The sequence below is a fragment of the Crocodylus siamensis genome, chromosome 11, assembly GCF_052110815.1.
Source record: "Crocodylus siamensis isolate JL-2025a chromosome 11, ASM5211081v1, whole genome shotgun sequence".
NCBI classification, from domain to species: domain Eukaryota; kingdom Metazoa; phylum Chordata; order Crocodylia; family Crocodylidae; genus Crocodylus; species Crocodylus siamensis.
The window spans coordinates 30,418,369-30,446,095 of NC_143405.1; the positions used below are offsets into that span (position 1 = coordinate 30,418,369).

General features: G+C 46.6%; 1 protein-coding gene across 3 annotated transcripts in view; it reads right to left on the reverse strand.

The window, feature by feature from the left end:
• Window positions 1–26,538, reverse strand: part of ATRIP (ATR interacting protein) — a 33,506-nt gene extending 6,968 nt beyond the window's left edge. The window contains exons 1-10 of one of the 3 annotated variants that reach the window (XM_090021302.1): window positions 25,772–26,514; window positions 24,055–24,137; window positions 21,390–21,560; window positions 17,390–17,505; window positions 14,647–14,807; window positions 13,067–13,168; window positions 10,643–10,772; window positions 7,053–7,700; window positions 5,605–5,747; window positions 450–541 (exon numbers count right to left, since the gene is read on the reverse strand). In XM_090021302.1, the coding sequence (XP_089877428.1) occupies window positions 450–541; window positions 5,605–5,747; window positions 7,053–7,700; window positions 10,643–10,772; window positions 13,067–13,168; window positions 14,647–14,807; window positions 17,390–17,505; window positions 21,390–21,560; window positions 24,055–24,137; window positions 25,772–26,207 (2,082 nt within the window). In that variant the 5' untranslated portion in view covers window positions 26,208–26,514. The other 2 variants (XM_090021303.1, XM_090021301.1) reach the window with 2 other exon arrangements.
• Window positions 26,539–27,727: the final 1,189 nt, after the last annotated feature.

Here is a 27,727-nt window from a genome sequence, read left to right on the forward strand (position 1 = left end):
CCACTGACATAACATTAAAATGTAATCAACCATGCACACAGCACAATGAAAAGTAAAGTAAAGAATGAAGAACTTAGTAGAAATAAAATCATCAATATGTTGAGAAAAAGCAAGGCTTTTTTCCTCAAGCAATTTCAGATCAATATAAAATAAACCTACATCACCTCATTTCTCTACCTAGTCCAAAAATAAAGATCTTGAATGCACATAGTTGTCTTATACTTTCTTAGTATTACAACAAGACTATGAGCATGACTTTAGAAATAGTTACAGCCCCATTTAATATTTTAAATACCTCATAAAAATTAATCTCTTAATGCAACAGATATATTCCGTGCCACAACTGAAATCAGCAAGAAAGCTTACAGTGAAGTATTACTGGCCATACTCTTCCTTATCAGGAGTGGGATGGAACAAGCATTTAAAAAAAAAAAAAGCCTGTTATTTACCTCTTGCTCCAGCTGAAGCCAACGTATTTCAGATGCAGATTTATCTGGTCTTGAAGTAATATACGTGTACAGCGCAAGAAGTAGACAGGTTTCTGAAAGATAGTTTTATTCATTTTTTTATTTCAAATTTAACCCATTAATACAAGGTTCAGTTCTAGGGTTCACCACAGACCTTTTGTATGATGCTGGGCAAGTCAGTCTCTCTGAGTCTTTCCATCTGTAAAGTAGGGATAATACTTCACTCTCTTAGGGGAATATAAAGACAGCAAGGCATTTACATGCTATCATGCCATACACACGTATACAATTAAAGTTTTGTGACAGTCTTCAAACTTTAGAGCTAAAAAAAGGACATTGTTAGCAGTTTGGTCTCAGCTAGGGGCTGGACTTGATCCTCTGAGGTCCCTTCCAGTCTTAATGTCTATGAAAGCCTAGAATATGAAGAGAGAGAGGCAGTTAGCCTTGCTCCACTGTTTGTTGGTTAATTGCCCTAGAGCAGGGCTGTCTAACTGGGGGTCTGTGGGCTAGACATGGCCCTCCTCCACCTGCTTCCTACTCTCAAGCCTGTAACTGATACTGCAGTGCAGCCTGCTGGGCTGAAGGAGCCCAGGGCCAGGGAGTTCAAGGGGACCAGGGTAGGGGTATCCAACTCTGGGGTGGCCAGAGACCATGCACTGTGCAGCACTCCTGCCCCTACCACTGCACTGTGGCTGTGCCCTGCACACTGCACTGCATGATGTCATCCCCCTTCCCGCTCAAATTATGCAACAGATGCTCCCGCACTGCTCTGGACATGTGCTCCAATGTGTGCTAATTAGCAGACATTGAAGCAGACTCAATTAATAGCCTAATTAGCATGCTCCAGCAGTCTCTGGAGGTATTATTCCCACTTTACAGATAGACAGACTCAGAGAGACCGACTTGGCCAACATCATACAAGCGGTCTGTGGTGAACCAAGGAACTGAACCTTGCTCTGGATTAGCATACATCAGAGATGTCCAGCTCAGTTTGCGAGCACCTGTTGCACAGTTTGTGTGTGTGCATATTGGGGGATAACATGCAGTGCAACATGCAGGGCATAGCCACAGTGCAGTGGTGGAGGGAGGGGGGATGCTGCACAGTGCATTGCCCCTGGCCACCCTGAAGTTGGATAGCCCAACCCTGGTCCCCACGCTACACACTGCATGCCGAGTAGAAGCACAAGAATATTATACTGTAGGCACTATCCAATAGATAATTTTGCACAAAAAAATTCTAGACTGTAGTACATACAACATTTACTCAAGGAAGAAACAAACAAATATATTCCATGCTTATTCCAGAGGATGTTCATTTTGGAAGGACTTTCAGAGCCTTTGGAAGATACTATTTTTTCTGATTTTGCAGTTGCTAAGCAATTTATAACTAAAACAGCTATACTATGTTTGAGAAACAGGAGCACATTCCCACCCTCTTTTAGTTTAACAGTTAAAGCAGCAGTAAACTATCCCTCATCTCCACACAAAGAACTGAGGGCATCTTTACACATGCTCTGGGGTGGGGAGGCACTTAAATTGTAAACATTTTAATTATAGCGCTTTAATTATAAACAGCTCCAACATTCATCCTCTCCCCCACAGCCTCTCTCTCACTCACTGACTCCTCAATTTACATTTTTATTGACTGGTTTTCTTGCATGCATACCAGCCTCTGGCTTCTTTACTATTCATTCCATCCAGGAACAGCACACACCAATTGCAGATGCTTCCTCAGCCTGACAGAGTTTTTAAACCCGAAAGCTTCCTAAGAAGAATTTTTCTAACTATGTGAGTTGGTCTAATAAAAGATACCAGATTGATCCAAAGAACTTTGTCTACCTATGTCTTTAGACCAACACAACTACAACCTATACCCCTGTAATGGCTCCAAGAGCCACTCGAATTAAAAGTGCCAGCAGCATCACATGTATTCAGCATCCTGCACTTCAAAATGGCAGTGGAGACACTTTAATTAAATGAGCTTTAGTTAAAAGTGCCCCTGCCATCATTTTGAAGCGCAGGGTGCTGAATACACATAATGCAGAGGCTGCTGAAGTATGCTAGTTAGCATGCTCTTGCAGACTTGAGTAAATTGAGTTTGCTCTGATGTGTGCTAATTAGGACACATTAAATACTAATCAAGGTAGCAATTTCACAAAAAAAATCCATGCATTTTAGTTCAAGGCTATTGCTACTTTTAAGAAGTATTAGAGAAGAAACATTATTTTAGTACATACTACACTGAGCTATTTCTGTAGGTTGTAATTTCCAATAGTTACCCGATTCTGGGGGCCTGATACTTGCAACATAGCTATCAGATGGAAACCAAATTAGTCAGAATGTCCTTCTATTTGTTATTTGTGGTCCAATGGGGCCACATACCTAACAGTGGGATTAATTTCTGCAGCTCAGTCACATTCTTTCCCACCCCAGAGGCAGGGTTTGTAGTGGGCAGAATCTTTTATTGGACCAACTGCACAGTTGGGATAGACCAGGGGTGGGAAAATACAGACTGCAGGCTACATCCGGCCACCAGAGGGCTTGTGTCCAGCCCTGTCTGGCTGAGGCACTGCCCAGTCATGGCATATCCTGCCACCACCTGGGCACACAGCAGGGCTGGGGCGACTAGCAGCTGGAGTGCCTTTCTAGGCAACCCAGGCGGGGACAGCTCCTTCCGGCTGCCACCACCACTGGTCCCAGCACCACAATACTGGCGGGGACCAGCGTACGCAGCCCTGACCCCCCAGATCCCATGCCTGCTCTGAGCTTGCCTACCCAGACTCAGCAGCAGCAGTGTGGAACAGGTCCATGCCAGGCTGCCCTGAATTTATGTCGCATCACCACCACCTCTGGGCTGCCTGGCAAGGCAGCAGTGGCAGCGCAGAACACATGCAGGGCAGCCCCATGCAGACTCTGGGTGGCTATGCCAGGAAGCGCCAGTAGTGGCAAGGAGGGGCTGCTTTTACCTGGCGCTGAGCAGCAGTTTCTCTCCCATGTCACAGCTGCTGAGCCTGGGCCCCAGCATGTGCTCCAGGCTCACTTGTCCAGGCTGAGTAGCATCAGTGGTGGTGGCTGGGCAGAAACTGTTGCTCAGCATTGGGGGGAAAGCGGCCCCTCCCCTTCACCATTGCTGGGCAGTTCTCCGTGTAGCCACCCAGAGCCCGCGCTGCAGTGGACTGGCCTGTGGCTCAGTTACTGCTGCCTCTGGGCTGCCCAGTGCAGGGAAGAGGATACAAATAACTAATAACTAAGTGTCCAAACATTGCAAAAGCCAACTGAACTAGATCAAGACGGATACAGACAGGTAAGACAGATATCCTGGTGGTTAAAATTCCCTATTTAATTAGGGAACAGTACAAAGAGGAACTCTGGACCACAGGATAACCTATGGGTGACCCCCAGCCGAGAGAGTGCCTACACAACAGCAGAACAAAGTCTATATCAGGGGCTGGCAACCCCCAGCACGTGTGCCAAACATGGCATGCAAAGCCCATTTGCTTGGCACGCCACAGCCAGCCACGGCTCTGGGTAGCTGCTGCCAGCGATGGAGCCCGCCCAGCAGGGCTTGCAGCATCCCAGCAGCCTGCTGGGAGTAGCCCAGGCTCCCAGCTGGCAGCAACTCCCCAGAGCCAGGGCCAGCTGTAGCCAGGAGGCTGTAAACAGCTGTTCCAGGCTCCAGAGCCCAGGCATCAGCACTGTATCAGCATGTGCATGCGTGCCTTGTAACGGGCAGTGGAGGAGGGGCTTGAGGCAGTGCAACCCCAGTCTCTCCGCCACTCCCGGCACAGAGCTGGCAACTGGGCTCCAGAGTCACCGCAGCATGGAGCTGATGCCAGAGCTGTGGAGCCCGGCACAGCTGTTTGCAGCCTGCCCACTGCTTCCTGCAGCTGCCCAGAGCCCAGGCTGGCCACAAACAGCTGTGCTGGGCTCTGGAGCCCAGTCACCAGTTCTGTACTGGGAGCAGGGGAGAGACTGGGGTTGCGCTGCCTCAGGCTCCTCCCCCACTGCCTGCTCCGAGGTGTGCGTGCACACACTGGTACAGAGCTGATGCCTCTGTTTGCAGCCTCCCGCCGGCCCTGGCTCTAGCTAGCTGCTGCCAGCCAGCAGCCCGGGCTGCTCCCTGCAGGCAGCTGGGATGCTGCAAGCCCTGCTGGGAGCAGCCTGGGCTCCAGCAATTACCCATGGCTCCCATGAACATCCCACCATAACCTCAAAACCTCCCCCACAACCACACTCTCCCCAACACAATCAGACACCCCATAAACACTGCACCCCCCCACACCCACACACCTCTGGGGACAGCGCTACTCACTGCTACATGCACACACCACATACACACACCCACAGCCACCCTCTCCCTCCACACATTCCACAGCCCCCACAAACCCCGTACCCACCCACCCACCCATACTCTTCCACACACCCCAAAATATACAAGAGTAAGACTTCATTTGAGCTATTATGGGATCACTTCTCTATATACACAGCACAAACACGCACAAAGCAGGACAAACATATATTTTTTAAATAAAAATTAAAATATGTTATTATGGATCTTTGATTTTTAGTATATAATTTGGGGTTTTTTTCTAGTTCCAAGATGGCAAACCCCCTTCTGAAAAGAAGTACTTCCAGGGGCAAGGGGAGGGACTTCCCGTGCCAAAGGTAAGAGCTGGGACTTCTAGTCCCAAGATGGCGACCAAGGAACCGAGGCACCCTTGTAGCCCTCAACAGCTCACCAAAACTCGTTAAGCACCACTCCCCAGCCGAAATAACTGCCTGCCCCTGGGATAGACTCAAACTTTCAAATGCAGCACGTTCTTATTCAGGTCATTTTTTCCCCCCTCTTCCCCAGTGTTAGCTTTCAGCATGTGAAGAATAAAGTTGGAAAGTAATCATGAGAAATCCCTATAGGTATTAAAACTTTACAGATGAATGCTGCAAGACAGAGCTAATCCAGCAACCTGGATCACTGACGACTAGTATCAGAAGACCAATTCCCTGTTAATACTGCAGTTTGGGGAGGGGGGGTGTTGTGTGTTTAACTGGAGTGAGATTTCTTTGTAACATCCTTAATCCTGCCTAACATATACAAACATGCTTCATTAACTGAATTACTTTTAAGAATTTCTCTCACCTGAGTGAGAACAGAGTTGGGCAGCCAGCCTTGGGTGATGAACAAGTACAGCCAACAGCCGAATAGTTAAATAGACAGTAGGTACAGAGGTCTCAGCACACATGCAGTGAAACAGCATCTGGCTACTCAGTAAGTGGTGAAAGCTTTTAGAAGGAAAACCAGAGTTAAAAATTGAAAATGTGATGACTTTTGGAAACAAGTCACCATTTTATTCACTATGATTTCATTTTAAAAGCTATAAAAATTTTCTAACCAGGTCATAATAGGTCTAAACAATTTTCTCATGCAGAAAAAGAAAGAAATTGTTTGTCACAAAGAAAAAAAAAAAAAGTACATTCAGAAGTAAATATCCTGTGAACTACATTCAAATTCAAAGAGCCTCTAAAAATCAGTGGTTTTCAACCTTTTAAGGCTCAAGGCACCCCTTGTTAGACTCAAAGTACTCTTCAGAGAATACCAACTCTTCATTTTCAGGAGGGTTTTTTTAGACTACAGAACAATGAGAGTAATCTTTCTTTTGCAAACAACTCAAAAAACTACAACAGGTCAGAATGGCTGCTTACAGACATGGGAGGGGGCAGGGGGGAAGAACCCCAGCACTTACCTTCAGCTTGGCCCACCCTCACACCAAGTGCAGCGCATGCCCAGAAAAGGCATTGCTTTAGTTTGACCTGGCTCCTCCACGTCTGTATAGATCTTGTGCTTCAGCAGGGCTTTGTGATGTCTTTACCCAATAGCCAATTCAATTTGCTTTAGATGCTGGGGAGCTGGGTCAAACTAACATGATGCCTATTCTGGACATGAGCTGTTTGTTTTGTTGTTTTTTATTTGCATCTGTCAGCCCTCAATGTTTCAGTACTTATTTGAAATCACTGGGTTGATCTCGTGAATCATGTTTGCACATCTAACAGTGCTAACTACTGTGGCGCCCTTGAAAGGCACCTCAGCATGCTTTGGCACCCTGGTTGAGAATCACTGCTCTAAAGGATTCTACAGTTGTGTGTGCAATCATTTGCCATGTGGATATCTTTTAGATGTCCATTAGGCTTGTGAACTCAACACCATTTTGGTTACCCTGTCAAGCAGCATGATGTCTACATTCTTGGTCACACAATAACCATGAGTATAAGATTGCACATTTTAGGGGTAGTCTAAACAAATACGCAAGAGCCTGAAAAAAAGTTACTCATTACCCAGTAGTAAATGGGAAAATTCCTATTGTGTGGACAGCAACAGAAGCTTAGCAGAATCAAGTCAGTTTTACTGAAGCTAGGCAATTATACCATTTATGAACAGCCAAGTCACTGGTATGAACAACAAGGAAAAAAAAAATCTCTGTTTTCAGTTATGCATTACAAACTTGTTTGTGAACTAAGGTTTTGAAGAGAAGAAAGGTACTTGTTTGGTAACAGCAAGCATGAAATACATTTGAGGCATTACTGTCTTACCTTATTAGCAACTCGACTGTTGAATTTTCAGCTAGTTTCACCAAAACCTTAAGGCTTTGATCCACAATCCTCTCAGCACAAGAGCCTGTTGTTGTAGATGAAAAAGCTAAAACCTGAAGCAGCTTTTTTAATAAAGCATGTTGGAATTGATTCTTATTAGCAGCATCTTGTAAATCTCCAGTTAACTTTTGTGCCTCTCTTTCCACTTCAGGGGATAGCAATGTATAAACAACATCCCAGCTATAGGATACCAAGTAATAAAGAATGCCTAAAGATGTAATTGTAATCTCTTCCAGAGTAGATCTAAAGTCCTCTGTACTTGATACTATGCTTGTGTTAGTTCTGGAAGAACAAATTGGTTGGTTTCTGCAAGGACTGTTTCCTGTTTTGTCTATCACTTGGACAGCCTGACAGTATGCACCAACATAATGTTCCACTAAGGGCAGAAGATTCACTGCTCCTGGGATTTTAATACATTTGAGATGGAACACGCCCTTCTCACTTTCTGCCAGATTTCCTTCAGGTGATCCTTCATCCATAGCCATCAAATTCAGACCTGTTGTTGCAAGTTTCTGAGCTTCTCTTAGAACAGAAAGAGTTTCTTCTTGAGAATAAGCTGTGCTGGCACCAGAAATTCCTGCAGATCCTCTAGTCAGATATTAAAAACAAAATAAAGAAAAAAAAAACCATGCACCACACTTCAAGTACACCAAAGATAGCAAAGTTAATACGGGTGTATGTATGTGTATACACACACATGCATACATACACACAAACACACACGAAACCTATATACAGATCATGAAACCATATCTCTCTATCTAACTATATACTAAGTTTCATGATCTATATATAGGTTTCGTGTGTGTGTGAGCACACACACAGACACACACACACACATACACACACACACACACACTCTCTCTCTCTCTAGCAAGTTGCCAGCCAAATATCACGGGGAGGGCAGGCAGGGACAGAGATCTGCATCACCTGCCCCCTGCTTTGGGTCGGGGTCTGGCTCTTGTCCCCTGCCACCTCAGGTCTGGATCCACTCCCTCCCTTCCCTTCCCACACCTGCCACTTCAGGCCTGGGCTCACTTCCCTCCCCTCACTGCTTTGGGTGCAGGCCCTTGCACCCCCCCACCCATCCCCTACCATTCAACCCCACACCGCTGGCACCACCTCCCAGGACCAGCGGGGCAAGAAGGGGAGCTTGCATGTGGTGACGGTGGGCAGCGGTTGGCAGGTGGCTGGGGCCAGCAGACAGCCACACACAGCAGCAGGCAGACACATGCTGCCACCACTAGCATCCCTCTCCCCTTCCTGCTCCCCTCCCTCCCATTTTTCCCCACCATCTCCCCCTCCCTGCCAGGTGTTGTGGGAGCCCTGCTCCGGCCCCTCAGTGTCCGCTGTCATGGCAGCGCTCCACCATGTGGGGGCCCCCCCCCCCCCAAGGCCAGCACTGTGCCACCAGCACCCCATGCCACCACTACCACCCCCAAGGACCCAGGGTGGGGGGCAGGGCTTGAGGCTAACACTGCTGGACCCCCCTGCTGTCCCCTCCATCATGGCAGCGCTCTGGCTCCCGCTGTCCCCTTCTGCCTTCAGGGAGCAGGGATGGGGGAAGGGGCCAGGCCAGCACCACTGGCCCCGCCTGCTCCGGCCCCTCAGTCCCCGCTGTCATGGCAGCACTCGCTACATGTCTGTCTGTGCAAAGCACTCTGATTGGCTGCCAAGACAACCAATCAGAGTGCAAATAAAATGTTACGGCCAGACATAGGCTTTTATATTAGAATATTATAAAAATATTATAAAGAAATATAATATATATTATAATACACACACACACACCAATTTATTTTGGCATTTTTTTTTTTTTTTTTTATCATGGGAAATCAGAGCTCTCCTTTGCTCACCAGGACACAGGTCCAGCTGCAGCTCTTCCCACACTGCTTTGTGGTGATCAGCAGCTTTGATATGCCAGTGCCCTGCCCATGCTACTGCCCCTCAATCCAGACATATATCCTACCCCCACTCTCCCTCCCCCACCCCCGCCAGTGCCCCTCACTTCCAGCCCACAGGCCCCTGGGCCCTGCCATGTCCCATGTTTCTTCCCCTTAAAGGAAGAAAATGCATGTTTTTCTGAGGCAAATGGAAAACCTGCTCATTATGGTATTAATATTTTAGAAAATAGAGCATCTATGAAATAACAACAGTGCAGAGAAGCCTCTTTGATACGATGTTTTCAATTTATAAGAATACAGATTAGATGGATAATTAAACATACATTCTGAGAGTGACTCAAGTATTTAAAGATTTACTGCATATACAGATAACATTAAGGTAAGGACAACATTTATGAGGTAGCTAAATCCTTAAATACTATGGGGCAATAGCATGAGTTTGGCAATACCCTGTCAACAATAAAAATGTTCTTCAATCCTCTGCTTGGTTTTGAGTAAAACTAGTTGTTTTACTAATAATGTTTTCTTTATCTGGAACGTGGTCCCCAGATTCCCGATCTGGTCACTACTTCCTCTAACATTCTTCTGCTGCTGCCCCCAGAGCCTCAGGGCTCCCCCTCCTCCTCCAGCTTCCACTGACTGCATTCACCCCTGAGGGCAGTGGGGCAGCATGCCCATAGGACTGAAGGGTTTAGGGTGGCCAGGGCACTTGGACAATGCAATGGGCCTGAGGTGGAAAGAATGGGGTGGTGGACCTGCACAGCCCGTGGCAATACTAGAAGGGGGCACTAGCACAGCAGGGGTTGAGGTTTGCATTTGTGGTACAGAGGGGCTCAAGTGACAAGACATGTGCTCTGCACAGCATATAGCCAGGATACTTGCAGCCCGTCACCCAGAAGTTCAACAGACATGAACTAAAGATAGTTGTCAGTATATACCATCTGGTGTGCAGTACCACTTTTAATATAAAATAAATGATCCTACAGTAGCTACAGCTGTATATAAAAAGAAAAGATTACTTGATTAAGTAGACAAGGTTCTTTGGGTGAATCTTTTATTCTCAGTCTTGATTCTCAAAGGAAATTTACAAAACGCTTCCCAAAGACAAGCCTATGAACTCCACTTCATCAACCTCCTGGATACTAAAAATCACGGACTAAATATAGACATTGGATTTATGACGCATTATAATCTGCCTGACATCCGACTCCCCAGGTACTTCTCCACTATTCATCCCCCTTCTCTCCCCACAACCCAGCCTGTCTCTCACACATTGACTCCTCAATAGGCATCTTCACTGACTGCCTATCTTGTATGCATACCAGCCCGGCTTCTGGCTTCTTTACTTTTTATTCTATCCAGGAAGAGCGCACACCAACTGCTGATACTTTCTTAGCCTGAAGAAGGGTTTTTGAATCTCAAAGCTTGCTTAACAATTGTTTGCCAACTATTTCAGTTGGTCTAATAAAAGATATCAGATTCACGCAAAGAACCTTGTCTGCCTATGTCCTTAGGCCAACACGGCTACAACCTACACCCTTGATTGAGTAAGCATTTTTTTTTTTTAAATATTACCTTTTTTTTTTTTTTTTTTTTTTTTTTAAACTATAAAACAAAAAAACTTACCTGTTAAGAGAGTTAGGCTGTAAAACAGACCCAGGCAGAGCTTCAGCATTACTGCTAAGAAGATGACAAAGTCCAAGTAATGACCCGGGGACAACAGGCTGTTTCATCAGTGCATTTAGTAAAAAGGAACCTGAAACAGTACACATTGCCTTTGGAGACACTTTTCCATAAACCGCAACAAAACTGAAGCCTTTCACAAAAAGAAATGCATAATCCACGACACTGTACCACAATCATTTATAACTTATAAAAATATATATATTTTTGATACATCCATTAAGTGGAAACAACATACCATAAATTGCGAGCAACTGGTCTCCACCAATGTGAATTTAAGATTTTGTTTCAACAAGAAAATATTTTTATAGTTTCCTTATTACAATATTAATGAAGTAACGTATACAAAAGGTGCAAGTAATGCATCTGTTCTCAGTATTCAGTTACTATAGTACTAGTAAATGTTAGTGCCTCATAAGAAAGCAATGAACTTAAAGTATGCTTCTTAGGGTAGAGATAAATGTATTATTTGAAGTGCTTCAAAATGCAGTGGCACTTTGAAGTACTTAAAAAATAGAGCACTTCAGCCAGAGGACAGCCAAGCACCCCCTAGAGTGCTTCAAAAAAAGAATCACTAGCTACATGCAGCAAGGTGCTCTCCAACCAAGAGCAGGAAAGTGAAGCAAACCTTCAATCAGTGCCAATAAGTGCTCTGCCTCCAGTCTCCTGGCTTTTCCCTCCCTATACCCCTGACCAAGACCAGCCCCTCACTGCTCCCAGTTCCAGGAGGGAGGTAGTGGGGTGCTCCAGGAGTTGCAGAACACTCACTGACAGATCAGCTGCACTGCAGATAGTGGTTGGTGAGTGGAGCCAACTATCAGCACATATTCTGCATCCCCTAGTCTCCCATGGACTTCTGCATTTCCCACTGGGGAATTCAGTGGGCAGGGGAAGGTAGAGTTGACTGTAAAGAAGTGCTCTCCCATATACTCCATTTCTGCTGTCCTGGAGTATCCCTCTGCTCAAACAGAGAGGTGTGCTGTGAAGTGAGGCTCCCAATTCCAGTACAGGGGATCTTTGCAAGAACAGAGACAGAGCATACAGGTTAGCAGTCACCTGACAGTGCCCGACTTTTCACTGCCCAGTGTGTATGTTGGAAGGGGAGGGGAGAAGGGGGGAGCAAAGAAAGGGACCAGAACCCTATGGAATACTGGAGTACCAAACCCCTCATCTTGCTTTGTAGGTCATCCACATGTAACAAGAAGCATTTAAAAATAGTAGTTGCTTCCTACAGGGTTATTTTTTGGAGTGTTTCAAATGGTTGCGTAGATCTGTCTCTCACCATCTGAAACATTTCAAAGGCATCCAAGAAGCCTCCAATGTTATATCTGTCCAGGACCTTAGAGTCAGTTGTTAGAAATGCCCCTTACAGTAACTTACAGTAAAACAAAAAACACCCTTACACTGTTCTTCCCTGCCTTCTACATTGATTTAACAGGGGGGAGGGGGAAGCTCCGCATTTCAGATTCAAGTAGAAATGGGGTGGGGGGGAGGGAAGAGGAGGAGAGGACAGGTGGCTGCAGCATCTCCTCAGACTCCAGCTGGGAGATGGAGTTGCAAACGCTGCTTCCCCCAACCCCTCCTCCCCACAATGTCTCTCTTCCTCACAGCCTCTAGCCCACACTGCCCTGCCGCCCACACCACTGCTTACTCTCTGGCTCCAGCACAAAGTACATGGACATACCAGCCCCTGCTCAGCTACATAGCCATAGCAGCAGTTCTGGTCCAGGCTCTGGCTTGGGACTGTAGCTGGGTGGGAGCTGCCACACAACCATTGTTACATAGCTGACAGGCGGAGATCCTACACTGGCTGACAGCTACACGGCCCTTCTGAAGCAACTAGTGGCAGCATGCAGGAGCCTGGAGAGGGGCTGAGATTGGGACCAACAGGGTCTAAGAGCCCATGGGCTATTCCCCTAGTGGGACGAACTCAGGAAGCCAACAAGGCAAGCCCAAGTTGGGTCTATCATTTGGACCAGTGACCCTAAAAGGGGCAATGCCTTGGAGCAGGCCCAGCATCTTAAAGGGTCAATACCAGAAGAAAGAAGAGGAACCAAAGAGACCACCTCAGAAGAGAAACTGTCAACATCTGCAACAGCATACCTCTTCAGAAGAGGTGTGGGCAGGGTGTAGAGGAGAAGGAGCCGTGCAAAGACATCCAGCAGGACTCTCCTTAACCCTTGTGATAAGCTACCACAGAGACAAGGTACATTCCCATTCACCCCATTCTATCACTAAAGGTGTTGCAGGAGAATCCAGGGGTGACTGGAACAGAGAGTGGGGCTACTGGTTAGTACCTCTGCCACCAGAAGGCCCTAGCCCTCGCTCCACTACAGCCTTGTTTTTGATTATAGAGGACAAAGTTACCTTGAATGCTTCGTCTTTGAACAGAAGTATAAGAAAAGTTTTTTTCTTTTGCTTCTTGTTTCATCAGTGCAGCTTCGAGACAAGGTATCTTATTCTCTGAAACTAGAAGGTATAGAATTCAAGTGGTAAAACCCATTTTTATTATATATTTGCAACCACATTCGAGTTACATTTATATTCAGTTAGCTATTGGCTGTGATATCAAGAGTCCACATCCAGGCAGCCTTCATTCCTCCCTCTGCAAACTCTGCATTAGAAAATTAGAGTTGATAGAATAAGTTTGTCTTTACTCCAAAGTCCAGGTATATAATGTTCAGTACCACTACTCTACAGAATATTTTTAAAAGCTTAGCTAGTAGGCAATGAGCTTTGGTAGTCAAGGCGAGAATATAAATGAACTCATTTATCCAAATCTGAGATGACTTTGAATTTAAGATGGCCTCCCCAATAATTAGATTCTATTATAAAATGCATTACAAATTTCCAGACATAGAATCTAATTAGTGAAATTCATTTTATTTTTTCCTTCCTATGTAAGTTTAATTGTTTTAGTTTTGGATACATGGAATTATTGCACCCCCTGTGGCAGTTTACTGCCATGTTAGCAGTCTTCTCAGCAAAAAGAGGAAACTGTAGTCAATTATGTCTTTGAACCCAATCCAGATTGTCACCCTTTTCACATAAGAGTCTAAAGACAGGAACACACAAAAAAGTTATCATCAGGCAAGTTATGGTATGACTCAACAGAAAATTAGCTTTTCCACAGTAACTTCCTGCATGCACAATCCTACTCACAGTAAATCCAAAATAGTTCATCCAATTATCACAGTGGAATAACCTTTTTCACATGTACTGCAAGGCAGAACAACACACATGGGAAGTTACAACTGAGTAACTAACTGGCTAAAAGCAAAACTTCTCTTTTCTTTATTGTGAGTTTGTGTGTTGGTTCTGAAAGTGAAGTAAATGGAATTATTCATGAAAGATCTTTTATGACCCACCAACTGAAATAACAGTTTTGTGAATGGTATTTTAGTGAATGAAAGACATACCTATAAATCTTCCAAATCCTTTGGAATATGCAAAAAAAAAAAAAAAATCATTTTTTTGGAAGGGTAGGAATAATCTAGTTAGTGAGTCCAATAAAAAGGATTTTTAATTAATGTATTTAAGGTATGTTATTTAACAGAAGTATATTATCTTTTATTCATTAGTGAGAAACAAAAAAGGTTTTGTTTAAAAGGGTAAACGCTTTAAAGAACTAACCATCATTACCCAACATATTTAAATCTATACTGTTCACCCAAAAGAGAAGCTTGTAAGACCAACAGAAGTTGCCCTCAATCAAATATGAAATGTACACATCCCTAATAATAGGGGGGGTTGATATTCAAATTTCAGTCATAAATTAATACCGGTTTCTGCAGATCAGAAGAGAATTTGTATGGATTGACAAAAATATAAAATTGAAGACAACAGAAGGTGCTAGAAAGTATGCACATTACAAGACACAGCAGTCATAAAAACATGACATTTTAGGTCTAGCTAAAATTTTTAGATGCTTTAAGAAGTTGACTCACCCTCCTTCCTCAAAATGGTTTGAGCAAGCGAGTTTACTGTAGAACAGGATTGTTTACTGGACATCTCAGCACTGAAAGACTCTTCTGTAGGAAAAGACCTTTTTCCAGACTGAGGAGAACCTCCTTCCAATTTCACTGTCCTTGAAGGACTCTTTCTAGGGCTAAAATAATAAATCAAACACTTGTATGACGTATTTGAAATATTGCAAGACATGATTTTCCAACTGCATTTACAGTGTTGTTAGCATATTTCAGTTACCTTGAAAACACCTGTAGCATTTTGACCACCCCCGCCTCCAAAGCACAAGTCCTGGCTAAACAAGTTAGAGTAATTTAAGGAAAGGTCAGCTCTCGGAGGAATGTTTCTTAGAAGACTGTCACCTATGCTCTGACAAACTTCTTGTTACGGATCTTACTATTGCTTATTGAGGCTGTACAACCTACCTCGTGTATCCAATATTAAAGTTTGAGCTGCTCAATAGGTGACAGTAAAAGCCTACACAGCACCAACCTGGTATTCGCAATCAACCAGTCAATCGCAAAGCCTCTTTAGGTTGATCCTGGGCTGGGGGTGGGGCAGCTGGGCATGCACACGCACCACCCCCAGCAGGTCAATCAGTGGGGGAGGGAAGGGGCAGGGGACAGACTGAGACCCCCCCGTGGTGAGGGACTGACCTGTGACTCAGCCAGGAGCAGGGGAAGGCAAGTAGGGCTCCAGCCCCATTGGGTTGGGGACAGTGGCCCCTGGGGCCTCTGCCAGACTGCACCCAGCAGCAGGAGCTGCCCCCCGCACCCCAGGACAACCAGGGGTGCAGAAGGGTTGAATGGCCCCTCGGGCACATGACCCGGCATACAATCTTGGCTGCATGCCTGACCTTCTCCCCTGCTGCAGCCACCCAGAGCCGCCAACCAGCTACTTTGTGGCCCTACCCACACCCCCTGCCACCTACTGCTATATACTGTTATTTCTACATTTTCTGCAAACAGCTGCTGCCTCCCGATCCCAGATTCACCTCCGGGCTCCAGGGATGCAGCAGATACCAGCGATGCTCCCCACTGTGCTGCCTTTGTCACCGCTTCTACAGAGCAGCATGTGAAACCCGGCACAGCAGGGAACAGCCGGGAGTGCAGAAAGCTGCCTGCCTCTCCGAGCTCCCTGCTGCCCTGGCCACACTTACCCTGCAGGTGGGGGCAGCAGCAAGGGGCACAACCCTGAGTGCTGCCCACACTGCTCCCATGCACACATGGGAAGTGTGACCTGGGCAGTGCAGAGCTTGCAGTAGCAGGCAGCTTCCCTGTGCAGCCCCTCAGTGCACTGCCACTCTGTGTCACACATGCTGCACTCAGGAGGGCCTGGGGAGGGCAGCACAGCAGGGAGCCTCGCCGGTATCTGCTGCCTCCCCAGAGCCCAGGGCCAGGTCTGGGGCCAGGAGGCAGCTACAGCTGGGGCTGGGGCTGGGGCTGGGTAGCTGCTGATGCCCCTTGCAACCCAGCCCAGGCTCCATGGTTAACAGGGCATGCTGCCATGAACCCCCTGCCCTTGTTTTGTTTTTCTGGCATGCCAGCACTCTGGCACCTTCCAAGGTAGGCTCTGTGGGGGGGTTTCAGCACTCCGGCCAAAAAACCTTGCCTACCCCTGCACTAAGGACATGGAAAAAACTAAACAACTATTCCATTTTAATGAAGGCATGAAATTTATCACAGAAGAGATCAGACGGATACAATAGTAGGTAGAGCTAAACCACTCATTTCAGTCTGAAGTAAATCACTGCAAAACTGACAAGCCAGTTACAACAAATATGTGCTCACAAGAACTAAACTCCATCCCTCCCATCTCATCTCTGCCCCTTGTCAGTGGTATCTGTTTATGCCCATTTTCCACTTGGTAAAAAGAGCAGTGCGTTCTATGAGTCGGGGAGGAATTTGATATGTGTTTCCAATTTCCTCTATATACTTTCCTCTATATTCTCCTCTCTTCCTTGCATAAAGTTGTAGGACTAGCTACATCTTTTCACTCTACAGAAAGATGCCATAGATGGGTACAGTGCAGGTGTTGTGGTCAGAAAATAAACGCATCTTACTACAGCATCTCTCTAAGTCTGGACTATAATAGATATTATTTTATGTAATGCCCTGGAAAATTGAATTCCATGATTAAAATGGCAAACAATTCAGAACTGTAGCCAAATTATTATTTGAATAAACTTAAAACAAGTTTTAAATTTTTGTTTTAAAACCCTAGAATTCACAGTTCAAACTAGATAACGTTTTGCTAGTCCTTTAGTTTTGAAACAGTTGCTAACTATAACAAGGTTTTATGCTTTTCAGATTTCAGTATGCTCATTCATACTTGTAGCAGATTTTAAACGTTGTCACCATAATGGTCCAGGAAAATGTATGAGGCAAGGATTTTTAATGACATCTTTTATTGGACAAACTGCATAGCTGGGAGAGCTGTTAGACAATCTTTCATCAAGTACCCCTCCTCAGGTCAATAAACATATCACTATAAATCCTTGCCTCCCATATATACCTGCTCACTTGAGGTATTTGTTATACACTGATAAGAGAGAGACTGTTGCAGTGTTATCATCATTATTATTAACAACTTTTGCATCTGAAAAAAGCTATGGATTCTCCATCCGCATGAGTCTACTGATGTCAGTGGTGTTACACCAGCAGTAATTTCCCATAACATTCATTCAACATACAAGTTTTCTACCTTACAAAAACTACTCAATACCTGACAGTTGAAACTGACGAAGCAACAGACTTAATCCTTTCACAGTTCTGAAGCTTTGTCCTCAATTCATTCATTTCAGCATCTTTAAACTGCAATTGTGATTGCAAGGACTGTAACTGAAAAAAATAAAATGAGACTCATCTTACAACAAACACCACACAACTTGGAAGAATAACATATTCCAAACACCTACAGTATTCCAAGACTACAATGCAACTGACTGCAATCTATGAAGAAAAAAAAAAAAAATATCCATCAAACCTCTTGTATACAATTCAAAATGACAGTTATATAAGGGCATATGCAGTACAGAAAATATCAGAATAATAAAGCAAGTTCACCATGATGGTTATAAGCAACAGCTGTCAAAGTGAGACTGCTTCAGTAAGGAGCTTACTCATGGAATAAACAGCAGCCACTATCACCACCACCTTCTGCAGGGTGCTGGTGAAAAACTGAGAATGTAAGAAACAGGAATTGAATAACAGAATCACAGATTCTGTACTCTTAAATTTTTCCATTATAAGGCTGCCATTCTGGGTGCCCACACTAATCACTTAACTTTTGCTCATGTACAGCGGCTTCGGGAATGGTGTCTTGAGGCAGGCTTTGGCTTCCTCGACAATGACCGGCACATCACAACAAGAGACATGCTCGGATGGGATAGGCTCCACCTTTCCCCTAAAGGTGGGTGTGCGTTTTCTTCTAGGTTGGCGGATCTCCTCTGGCGGGCTTTAAACTAGGCTCATTGGGGGAAGAGGAAGACAAGGGCAGAGGAAGCATCAGACTGCCAGACCAAGCAACACCCACAAGTACAGCCCAGCCTAGGCTGACGAGTGAAACATATACACAGGTAAGCGACAGGGGCCAGGGTAATGCTGAAAGTAGGGGGCCAGTGCACACATCCACAGAAGGCCTCAAATGCCTCTACACAAACGCTCGTAGTATGGGAAACAAGCAGGAGGAACTTACCCTCCTGCCAGCTGACACCAAGCCAGACATAGTGGGGCTCGCTGAAACATGGTGGGACCCAACACATGACTGGGCGGTGAATGTCAAGGGCTATAGGCTGTACAGGAGGGACAGGATAGGAAAGAAAGATGGGGGCATGGTGCTCTACATTGAGGAGGAATACACATCCTCACCAATTAGCAAAGAATCAGAGGAGGGGCACTCTGAAGTGCTTTGGGTTAGAATACAAGGCAGTTGAGAGGGAAGAGACTTAACAGTGGGGGTCTACTACAGACCTCTCAACCAAGGGGAAGAGCTAGACCAGGAATTCTTAAGTCTGCTCACGGAGGTAGTTAGGTCAAAGGATGTGGTCATCATGGGGACCTAAACTTTCCAGACATCTGCTGGGAAGAGCAGTCAGCCAGGTCTGACCGCTCACAAAGGTTCCTAGCCCAAATGCAGGACTTCCATCTAACCCAGGAGATGCACAGCCCCACCAGGGGAGACGTCTTGTTGGACCTGGTGCTGGTCACGGGTGATGACCTGGTGAAGGGGCTGCAGGTGCTCAACCACCTGGGCGACAGTGATCATTGCCTGCTGGAACTCACCATCTACCGCAAGGTGGCAAAGGCCTGCAGTAAGGCAGCAGCCCTGGACTTCAGGAAGGTGGACTTCAATGAGATAAGGAGAATAGTCAGGGAAGCAATGAGGTCCCAGCGGGGAGGGGAGCCAGGTGTCCAAGGAGAGTCGTCGCTCCTTAAGGAGATGATCCTCCAAGCCCAAAGGGAGGTAATCCCAACACAGATCAAAGGGAGCAGGAGGGCACATAAGCCCCCATGGCTCACCAAAAGCATCCAGGAGTGTCTCCTAGCTAAAAGGGAGGCGTACACCCAATGGAAGGGAGGGGCCATCACCAGGGAGGATTATACTGCAGTTGCTCGGTGATATAGGGGGGCAGTCAGGAAGGCCAAGGCAGAGATGGAACTGGGACTAGCTTCCCGGATCAAGGACAACAAGAAGTCCCTTTTTAAATACATAGGGGGCAAAAAGAAGGTTTCGGGTAATGTGGGGCCCCTGCAGGACACACTAGGAAATCTGGTCATGACAAAGCCAATGTATTTAACCATTTCTTTGCCTCCATTTTCCTGAGCAGGGACCGGAACAGTCACCCCCTCTCTGGGCCCCACTTAGATCCCAGGGGAGGCGGACCTAGGCTAAGGGTTAGTAAGGAACTATTTAGGGAACTTCTTTAGGGACTGGATGTATTCAAGTCAGCTGGTCCAGACAATCTCCACCCCACAGTGCTGAGGGAATTAGCTGAGGTCATTGCGGGACTCCTGGCACAGCTTTACGAGCACTCGTGGTGCTCTGGTGTGGTGCCAGAGGACTGGAAGAGGGCCAGTGTGGTTCCCATCTTCAAAAAGTGAAGGAAGGAGGACCTGGGAAACTATAGACCAGTTAGTCTTACCTCGATCCTAGGCAAGCTTTTTGAGAAAATTATTCTGGCATATATCCACAAAGGGTCAGCAGGGGAGATTATGCTTAGGGGCAACCCACACAGGTTCATTAGAGACAGGTCCTGTCAGACCAACCTGGTGGCCTTCTATGACCAGATCACCAAATCCTTAGATGCAGGGGTAGCAGTGGATATAGTCTTCCTGGACTTTCGGAAGGCCTTCAACACTGTCTCTCACCCTGTTCTCATTAAGAAACTGGGCGACTGCGGTGTCAACACCTTTGCAGTCAATTGGGTTGCCAACTGGCTGGAGGGCTGCACCCAGAGAATGGTGGTGGATGGGTCATTTTCGACCTGGAGGGATGTGGGCAGTGGGGTCCCCCAGGGCTTGGTCCTTGGGCCCGCACTGTTCAACATCTTTGTCAGTGACTTGGACAAGGGGGTAAAAAGCACCTTGTTCAAATTTGCTGATGACACTAAGAAGTGGGGGATGTGGGCACACTACAAGGGAGGAAAAGGCTGCAAATCGAACCTAGACAGGCTACAGGGCGTGGGCGGATGAGAACAGGATGGGATTCAACAACTGGCAAGTGCAAAGTGATGCACCTGGGGTGGAACAACTAGGACCATACCTACAGGTTGGGGAACTCCCTTCTCATCAGTAGAGGCAGAAAAGGATCTCGGAGTCATCACTGATTCCAAGATGAACATGGGCCAGCAGTGTGGGGATGCAGTCAGGAAGGCCAACCACACCTCATCATGCATCCACAAATGCATCCCAAGCAGGTCCAAGGAGGTGATCCTCCCCATCTATGCAGCACTGGTCAGGCCACAGCTGGAGTACTGCATCCAGTTCTGGGTGCTGCAGTTCAGGAGGGATGTGGACAGCATGGAGAGGGTCCAGAGAAGGGCCACTCACATGATCAGGGGGCAGCAGGGCAGGCCCTACGAGGAGAGGCTACGGGACCTGAAGCTGTTCAGACTCCACAAGAGAAGACTGAAGAGGGGGATCTAGTGGCCTGTTACAAATTAGTCAGAGGGGACCAGCAGGCACTGGGGGAGTCCCTGTTCCCCCGAGCACTCCCAGGAGTGACCAAGAATAACAGTCACAAGCTGGCAGAGGGTAGATTTAGGCTAGATATCAGGAGGCGCTACTTCACGGTCAGGGCGGCTAGGATCTGGAACCAACTTCCAAGTGAAGTGGTGCTGGCTCCTACCCTGGGGGTCTTTAAGGGGAGGCTAGATGTACACCTTGCTGGGGTCGTTTGACCCCAGTACTCTTTTCTGCCATGGCAGGGGGTCAGACTCGATGATCTGCTCAGGTCCCTTCCGACCCTAGAAACTATGAAACTATAATGTAGAGTCTCACTCAGAAGAACCTCCCCTTTTTTCCATAATTCAGTGATCTAGTTTTAGCTATAAATAATTTTGCAGTATAAAAAACATGTACCAGATTAGAGGAAAAGTTATTCTACATGTCCTTCCCTTGGCTTCACAATGACTGTGGCTTTAGCAACATATTAAGTAATCGATAAAGAAAACAGCTTTTCGATGCAAGCTGTTAGATAGCAGAAGCAGTTGCCCTTCACAGACCTTTTTGAAGAACTCTCTCTCTCTTTCATTCAGGGTTTGGGTTTTCTCCTTTTCCAGTAACATATATGAACTTCTCTGTTCCTCCATGGTAGACTCCAACTGCTGCATTGAGTCCCGCAAAACTTTAATTTCTCCATTTTTTAAAATGATTTCATCCTGCATTTCTTTCAGCTGCAAATATCAAACACACTCTATTACAGCATATCTTTAAGAAACATGGATGTATGCCACCATGGATTAATTACGCCAAAAAAGGGTCATCCCAGAGGGCTGCAACATCAAAACATTATGAACAGGAGAAATTAGTATAGCCTATTTAAAATCCCTGGTAGAAAACCTCTTACACTGTTCAGATAATCCAAGCTGCTATTTCAGTATACCTTCTAACTATCAAGCCCAAACTCAGCCTATGATAGTAGATTTTGAAAATGACTATAGTCACTAGGTCAGGGGAAGGCAAAATACAGCCCACGGAATGCATCTGGCCTGCCAGGCACTTTCACCCAGCCCATGGTGCCCCCCAGTGAATTGTGCTCCACCTTTGTGAGTGGAAGGGCCTGGCCTGGCAAGCAGCAGCTTCTGGGCAGGGCTCCTGCTGCAGCTGCCCCATAGGAATGTGCTTGGCTTCCCAGATGTCCAGCTTACTGGGGAGCAGGTAAGGAAGTAGTGGGGCCAGGCAAGGGTGAGGAGGGGTGGAGTGGCAGCTGGACAGAAGCATAGAGCACAGTGTGGAGCTCAGCTAGGCAGTGTGGGTGTGAGGTAGAGTGGGGGTTGTAGGGACACCCCCACACACACTCCCCCACTACCAGCAGCAGGTGGGGGAGGGGGTTCAGGGCGCTCATACGCAGCACAGGTGTTGGCGCTTGGCCTGGCATAGCTCTGGCTAGCACTGCACATGGGGGCAAGGAATGCAGCCTGCCCAGCTGCTCTGCGCTATGCACCTGCAGCTCCCCCAACTGGCACCGGGGGTAGCTGTGTGCTGGAGCCGGCTGCTTTCCCTGCAACCTGCTGCAGAGGTCCCTGGACTCCACTGGGAGTGGAGGGAGTACTGCCCCCTGTTTCCCTGCAAAGTTCAGTGCAGGGCTTACCCAGTGCAAGTGCAGAACCTGCAAGTGCACCATGCTGAGCCAGAGGTGGCTGGACAGGCTGCAATAATGGCCCCCATGCACGCAGCGCTGGTCGGAGCCACGCCCCACTGGGTGCCAACCTGTGCCAGGTATAAGCATCCTCAGTCCACTCCCCCTACCCCCTCCGCCTGCCGCTGCTGGCAGCACGGGCTGCATGCCATGGGGTTCCCACACTCCCACACCCCACAAACCTCACACACATATACAAACACCCGAATATACTCTATGCCCCCCACAGACTGCCAGACCACCCTCACAAATCCCCCTACACTCCCCAATCTTACCATACACATATGCGCATGCACATACACACACCATACACACACTCAAACATGAACCCCCCACCATACACACCCCCCCATCCCCCAACCACACCACACCATACACACACACAATGTAAGAGTGAGACTTTATTTCTGAGTTACTATGTAATCTCTTCTATATACATTACACAAAACACAAATCATTACAAATATTTTTTGTAATAAAATTAAAATATGGTATAGCAGGTGTTTGACTTCTAGTGTATGGTTTGGTTTCTTTCTGGTTCCAAGATGGTAACACCCCCGCCTCCCCAAAGGAGTACTGGGGGGTAGGGGAAAGAGGCAAGGGGATGGACTTCTGGTGGCAAAAGATATGGGGTTAGGGGGTGAGACCTTTGGTCCCAATATGGTGACCAGGGAGTGGGGCAATTGTTAAGGGACGGGGCTACCCATGCAGCCCCTAACAACTCACCACAACTTGTTAAGCAGCCCTCCAGCCAAAATAATTGCCCACCCCAGTACTAGGTCTATCAAAACACAGACTGGATCCCCCTGACACCTCTTATACTCTTCTCAGATTATTTTTCCCCCAGTAATAATATGCCTTTCTTTGATTAAGCATTCAGTGCACAAAGGGAAATGTAGTTTATATCCTCTGCTGGGTTCACCCTGCCCTAGTAACATGCAGATAGCTGCAATAAGGCAGTCAAACAGCTTTCATCAACTCACCCAAAAACCAGACACAGCAAGTAGTGCACTGTCGCAAGAATTATGCTACACAGGGAGTCTTATGGCAATTACCATGCATCCACTTCTCTGACTCACATTCTCTCAAACATATAATGAGGTAAATACACAGACAAACTTATGGCATCAGATCATGGCATTGATCTCAAGCCCTGAACTTAGGCAAAACAGATATTTTCTGAATGACAAGGGACAGGTAAGAAATATGGATTTAACAGGAAGCAACATAACAGAGCTGCCAACTAATATTTGATTCTTCATTTTCTACTGTAAAAGGGCTGGACTGAAATTCATGATTAATTAATGCCTTGCAGTTTCACGTTATATAGGAAACTCAAGATATTGATACTTCTCAGCACAGTTTGGCTCCAATGTATTTTTCAAAGGGTGGCCTTCTACCCTTGTGAATAATGTAATGGAATTAAAAAGAACTTCAGTTAAAACTTAAAGAAGACTCGAAACTACTTTAAAAACACTGTACTGAATGGTACAGAAACCACTTAGGAAAAAGAAAGAGAAGTAGCTAACCTTTTGCTTAAGGTTTTCCTGTTGTGTTTGCAGTACTTCAAATTGAAATGCATCTTTAGCCAGAATATCTTCTGTGCCATTTCCTATTGAAAAAGACGAAGTAAAACTAATTTCACTCTGAAGTAATATAGGTTATTGATAAAATTTTAACATCCCAATATTTTTATATTCATCGTCATACATATTAATATTTTAGTCCCAAAGTTCATACTTATAGTTTCCATGGTTACTTTACTAAGACATGCATAGGCTCACAAGAATACACGAAAATACTGAAAGCTGTAAAATTAAATCAGCAAAAAGAAACCATTTCAGAATCTATTTATACCACAATATGCTTTATCAAATACAATGAAAGATGTCTAGAAACAAAAGTTTGTATATACCATCCCACTTTCAGCTGCATGCGTCTGTAATCCAAACACACAGTAAGTGCATGAATAGATTGTCTGAAAGCTTGATTCCACCAGATTTCTAAATTCATGCAGTCATTTCTCTTGATTTTACTTTTGTAAAATATTTTTCCCCTGATCTCACCATGAAATACACTATACCCAAATGCGAAACCAAATTCAACAGACATGATCTTTTGGATAGGTAGCCCGTATTCCTACCACAGAGAAAAACTCAGAATACCAAATATTCTCCATGGTCTCCCTCTACCCCACTAAAAATATGAAGTGGATGCAAATTTAGGCTGTAAACCTGAAACTAGATTCATGCCCTACCACAGGATCTACTTACAAGACACAGGAATTGAGAAACTACCTTAAAAATGCAACTATGCAATCCAATTACAACCACTTTCCCTAGCAACTTCAGACTAGCCGTCTTCAGCTGTAACTAGTCAGTCATTTACCACACAGTTATTCATTGTACATTTAAATGCTGTTTACTAAGCCCAACAAAAACTATACACACAAAACAAATAAAAAATAACCAGGCAGCACAATTGTCACGAAGAGGGATGGAGAAAAATGAAGCACAGACCAGCATGCTGCTGCTCACAGAGGTGCCCTAAAACCTGTCATATCTGGGTTGAACAGTCAAGAACACAGATTCTTCTAGTCCTCCCTGAAAGACTTTACATACAGAAAAAATAAAAGGAATTCAAGGTACCGTACCTACTCTGAGAGGATGAAGGGCTGGTTTAACTCTTGCACAGCACCCCCAGGCACCCTTGAAATTATCTCAAGACACTTTTGTAGAGAATTACTGGCTTAATTCCTTAGATGGAAGGTGTTACATACACAAAGCAGATACTTACTATAGTAAAGCATTACCATACCACACACACTTGGCATAACAGCTTCCCTCAAGCTTTTTTTCTTTATGTCACAGCATGACTGAACGTGACATTTTGTAGTGCTTTCTATCTATCCAATTGTTTACTTGCAGGCAACAACTCCAAAAATTGTACCACTGAGTTACCCAAACACATGCAAAGAAAGAGAAAGCACCAGAAGAGATTTCCCAACTGATGAAAAACATTTTTCCCTTGTGTACTGGTATTTAAGAATGGCTTCATTGATCTACAGTGACATTTACTACTGAGCTGAAGTTAAAGAATGAGACTACTCCACAGGCTATTTCCTTTCAGACATCTTCAGTAGCCCAGCTACAATGGATTTATCAACTTTGCCTTATCACCCCACGTCTGGGAACGAAGGAATCACCAATTGCCCTGCCACAGGCCCACGTGCTGGACTGCACATACCGAGCCTAGCTTTGGCGTTTTGTTCGGCGCTGGAAGCATCACTCCACGGTCTAATGTTCACAGACTTCTGATGGCTTATGTTTAGCATTAAGGACGGCCTGACACCCTGCTCCCGTTTCTGAACGTTTGTACTAGGAAGGGTATTTGAGTCCTGGCCTTGTGACAGTGCCTGGGAGGCAATAATATCGATTTCTTCCAAGTCAGCAGCAGTGAAGTCATCGTTATCACCAAAGAGATCTTCTGCCTTCTGGGCCGTCCCCACATCAACACTTTTGTAGCGCTTGTTGGGCGGGAAGCCGCCCCCGGGGCTCCTGGCGCTGCCCCCGGCGGTGCCCCCCTGCCAGGTGGAAGGCGACGAGAGAACCTGAGTCGGATCCACTCCGTAGAGGAAGGCGCTGCTCCGCTTCTTGTTTCCAGACGAGCAGCTCAAGGCCATGCTGTCCTGGCACCCGCCTGCAGAGCCAACGCTCGCCGCAGCCTGCCCCAATCGCGGAGCCGAAGGACAAGGGCCGCTGAGCGGCCGGCTGCAGGAGCCCGGCGGGGCCCAGCCTCGCAGACTAAACGGGGCTCGGAGCGCGGGCTCCTGCCAGCCAGGACAGGAAGCCCGCGCTGCGCCGTGTGCGCCCCCGCCCAAGTCACGGCCCCTCCGCCAGGCAAACGGGCGGGAAGCAGCGCTCCCCCTAAGCAGAACCGACCGCCTCTGCCACCACTGCAGCCGCTTCCCGACCCGCGCAATACGCGGGACCCGCCAGCCAGCGCAGCCAATCGGCGACCACTTCTTCTCGTTGACCAATCAGAGAAGCCCCAGGAAGAATAGCTGCGGACTGGAGCTCCCGAGGTCAAACAACAGCGCTCTGGGAAATGTTAGCAGTAAAAGTCTTTACGATTGGCAGTTGGAAGCGGCACTGTGAGGCTGTCCCTGATTGGCGAGGGCTGCTTCCGGCGCTTCTTGGCACCCTTGAACGGTGCGTGGGCCTGCCCGGGCCGCTCTGCTCTGCCGGTTGAACACGGAGCCCTTGTATCCGAGCAGCCGCGGCAGGGCGGCCCGCTCCCGGCGAAGCCTCGGCTTGCTTTCGTATGAGCCATGGTAGCTTGTGTGAGTTGGGCAACGCCGGGCACTGCTGTGTCGCCTTTTGCAGAGGGACGGGCGGGCCTCGGCCTCTGCTTCTCTTATGGGCCCGGGACTGCCAGGTGCGCTGGCTGGTGCATACTCGGGACCGGGCAAAGCCTGAGCTGGGGGTGTACATGCTGAAGCTGGGCTGCAGTCACTGCACCTGCATTTAAATAAAAAAAAAGTGGCCCGAAAAAGTAGAATAAGAATCTGTTTACCAAACTCCTAGTGCTAGGCTGGGCCAGGAGTGAACTGTATCTTTTTGTGAGAAGTGTAACAGCAGCAAGAAAGAACCAGCGATGTTTTGCCTTGTGATGATGGAGTTGTTTGTAGTCTGCTGGAATCCTGCAATAACAATGTGTCTTTGTGACCCTGTTGTTGGCCTCTGCTGCTTTCAAGGGACTTACGTTAGGTTGCAGAAGTGTGGCTAAAGGAGGCCACAAAGCCTGTCTTGGAGGGGACCTCTGCAGAGGTTTCAACTGGCATAGTCAGCAAAGTAAAAGAGCAGAAGGTGGTAGGTAGTGCTCCCTGTGATGAGAAACCAGAAGTTGTTTCCCAAAACCACCTTTTATAGGGACCCAGACCCCAGCTAATTGGCATCTTCCAAGTCCACACAAAAACACCAGCCAGAATATTTAAATGACCAATGTATACATTTTGGGTATAAACAGTAATTTATAGGAAAGACCTCAGGAAATTCAAGACCGCCTGCTGCAAGCCTGCATGGCACCTTCCTCTTCCTCCCTGCATCTTCCCCCAGTATAGAAGATAAAGCTATTGTGCAGTTGCAGGTAGCTAGAGAGAGAAGTTGCAGGTAGGCATAGAGATAAGTGCTTACCTATGCT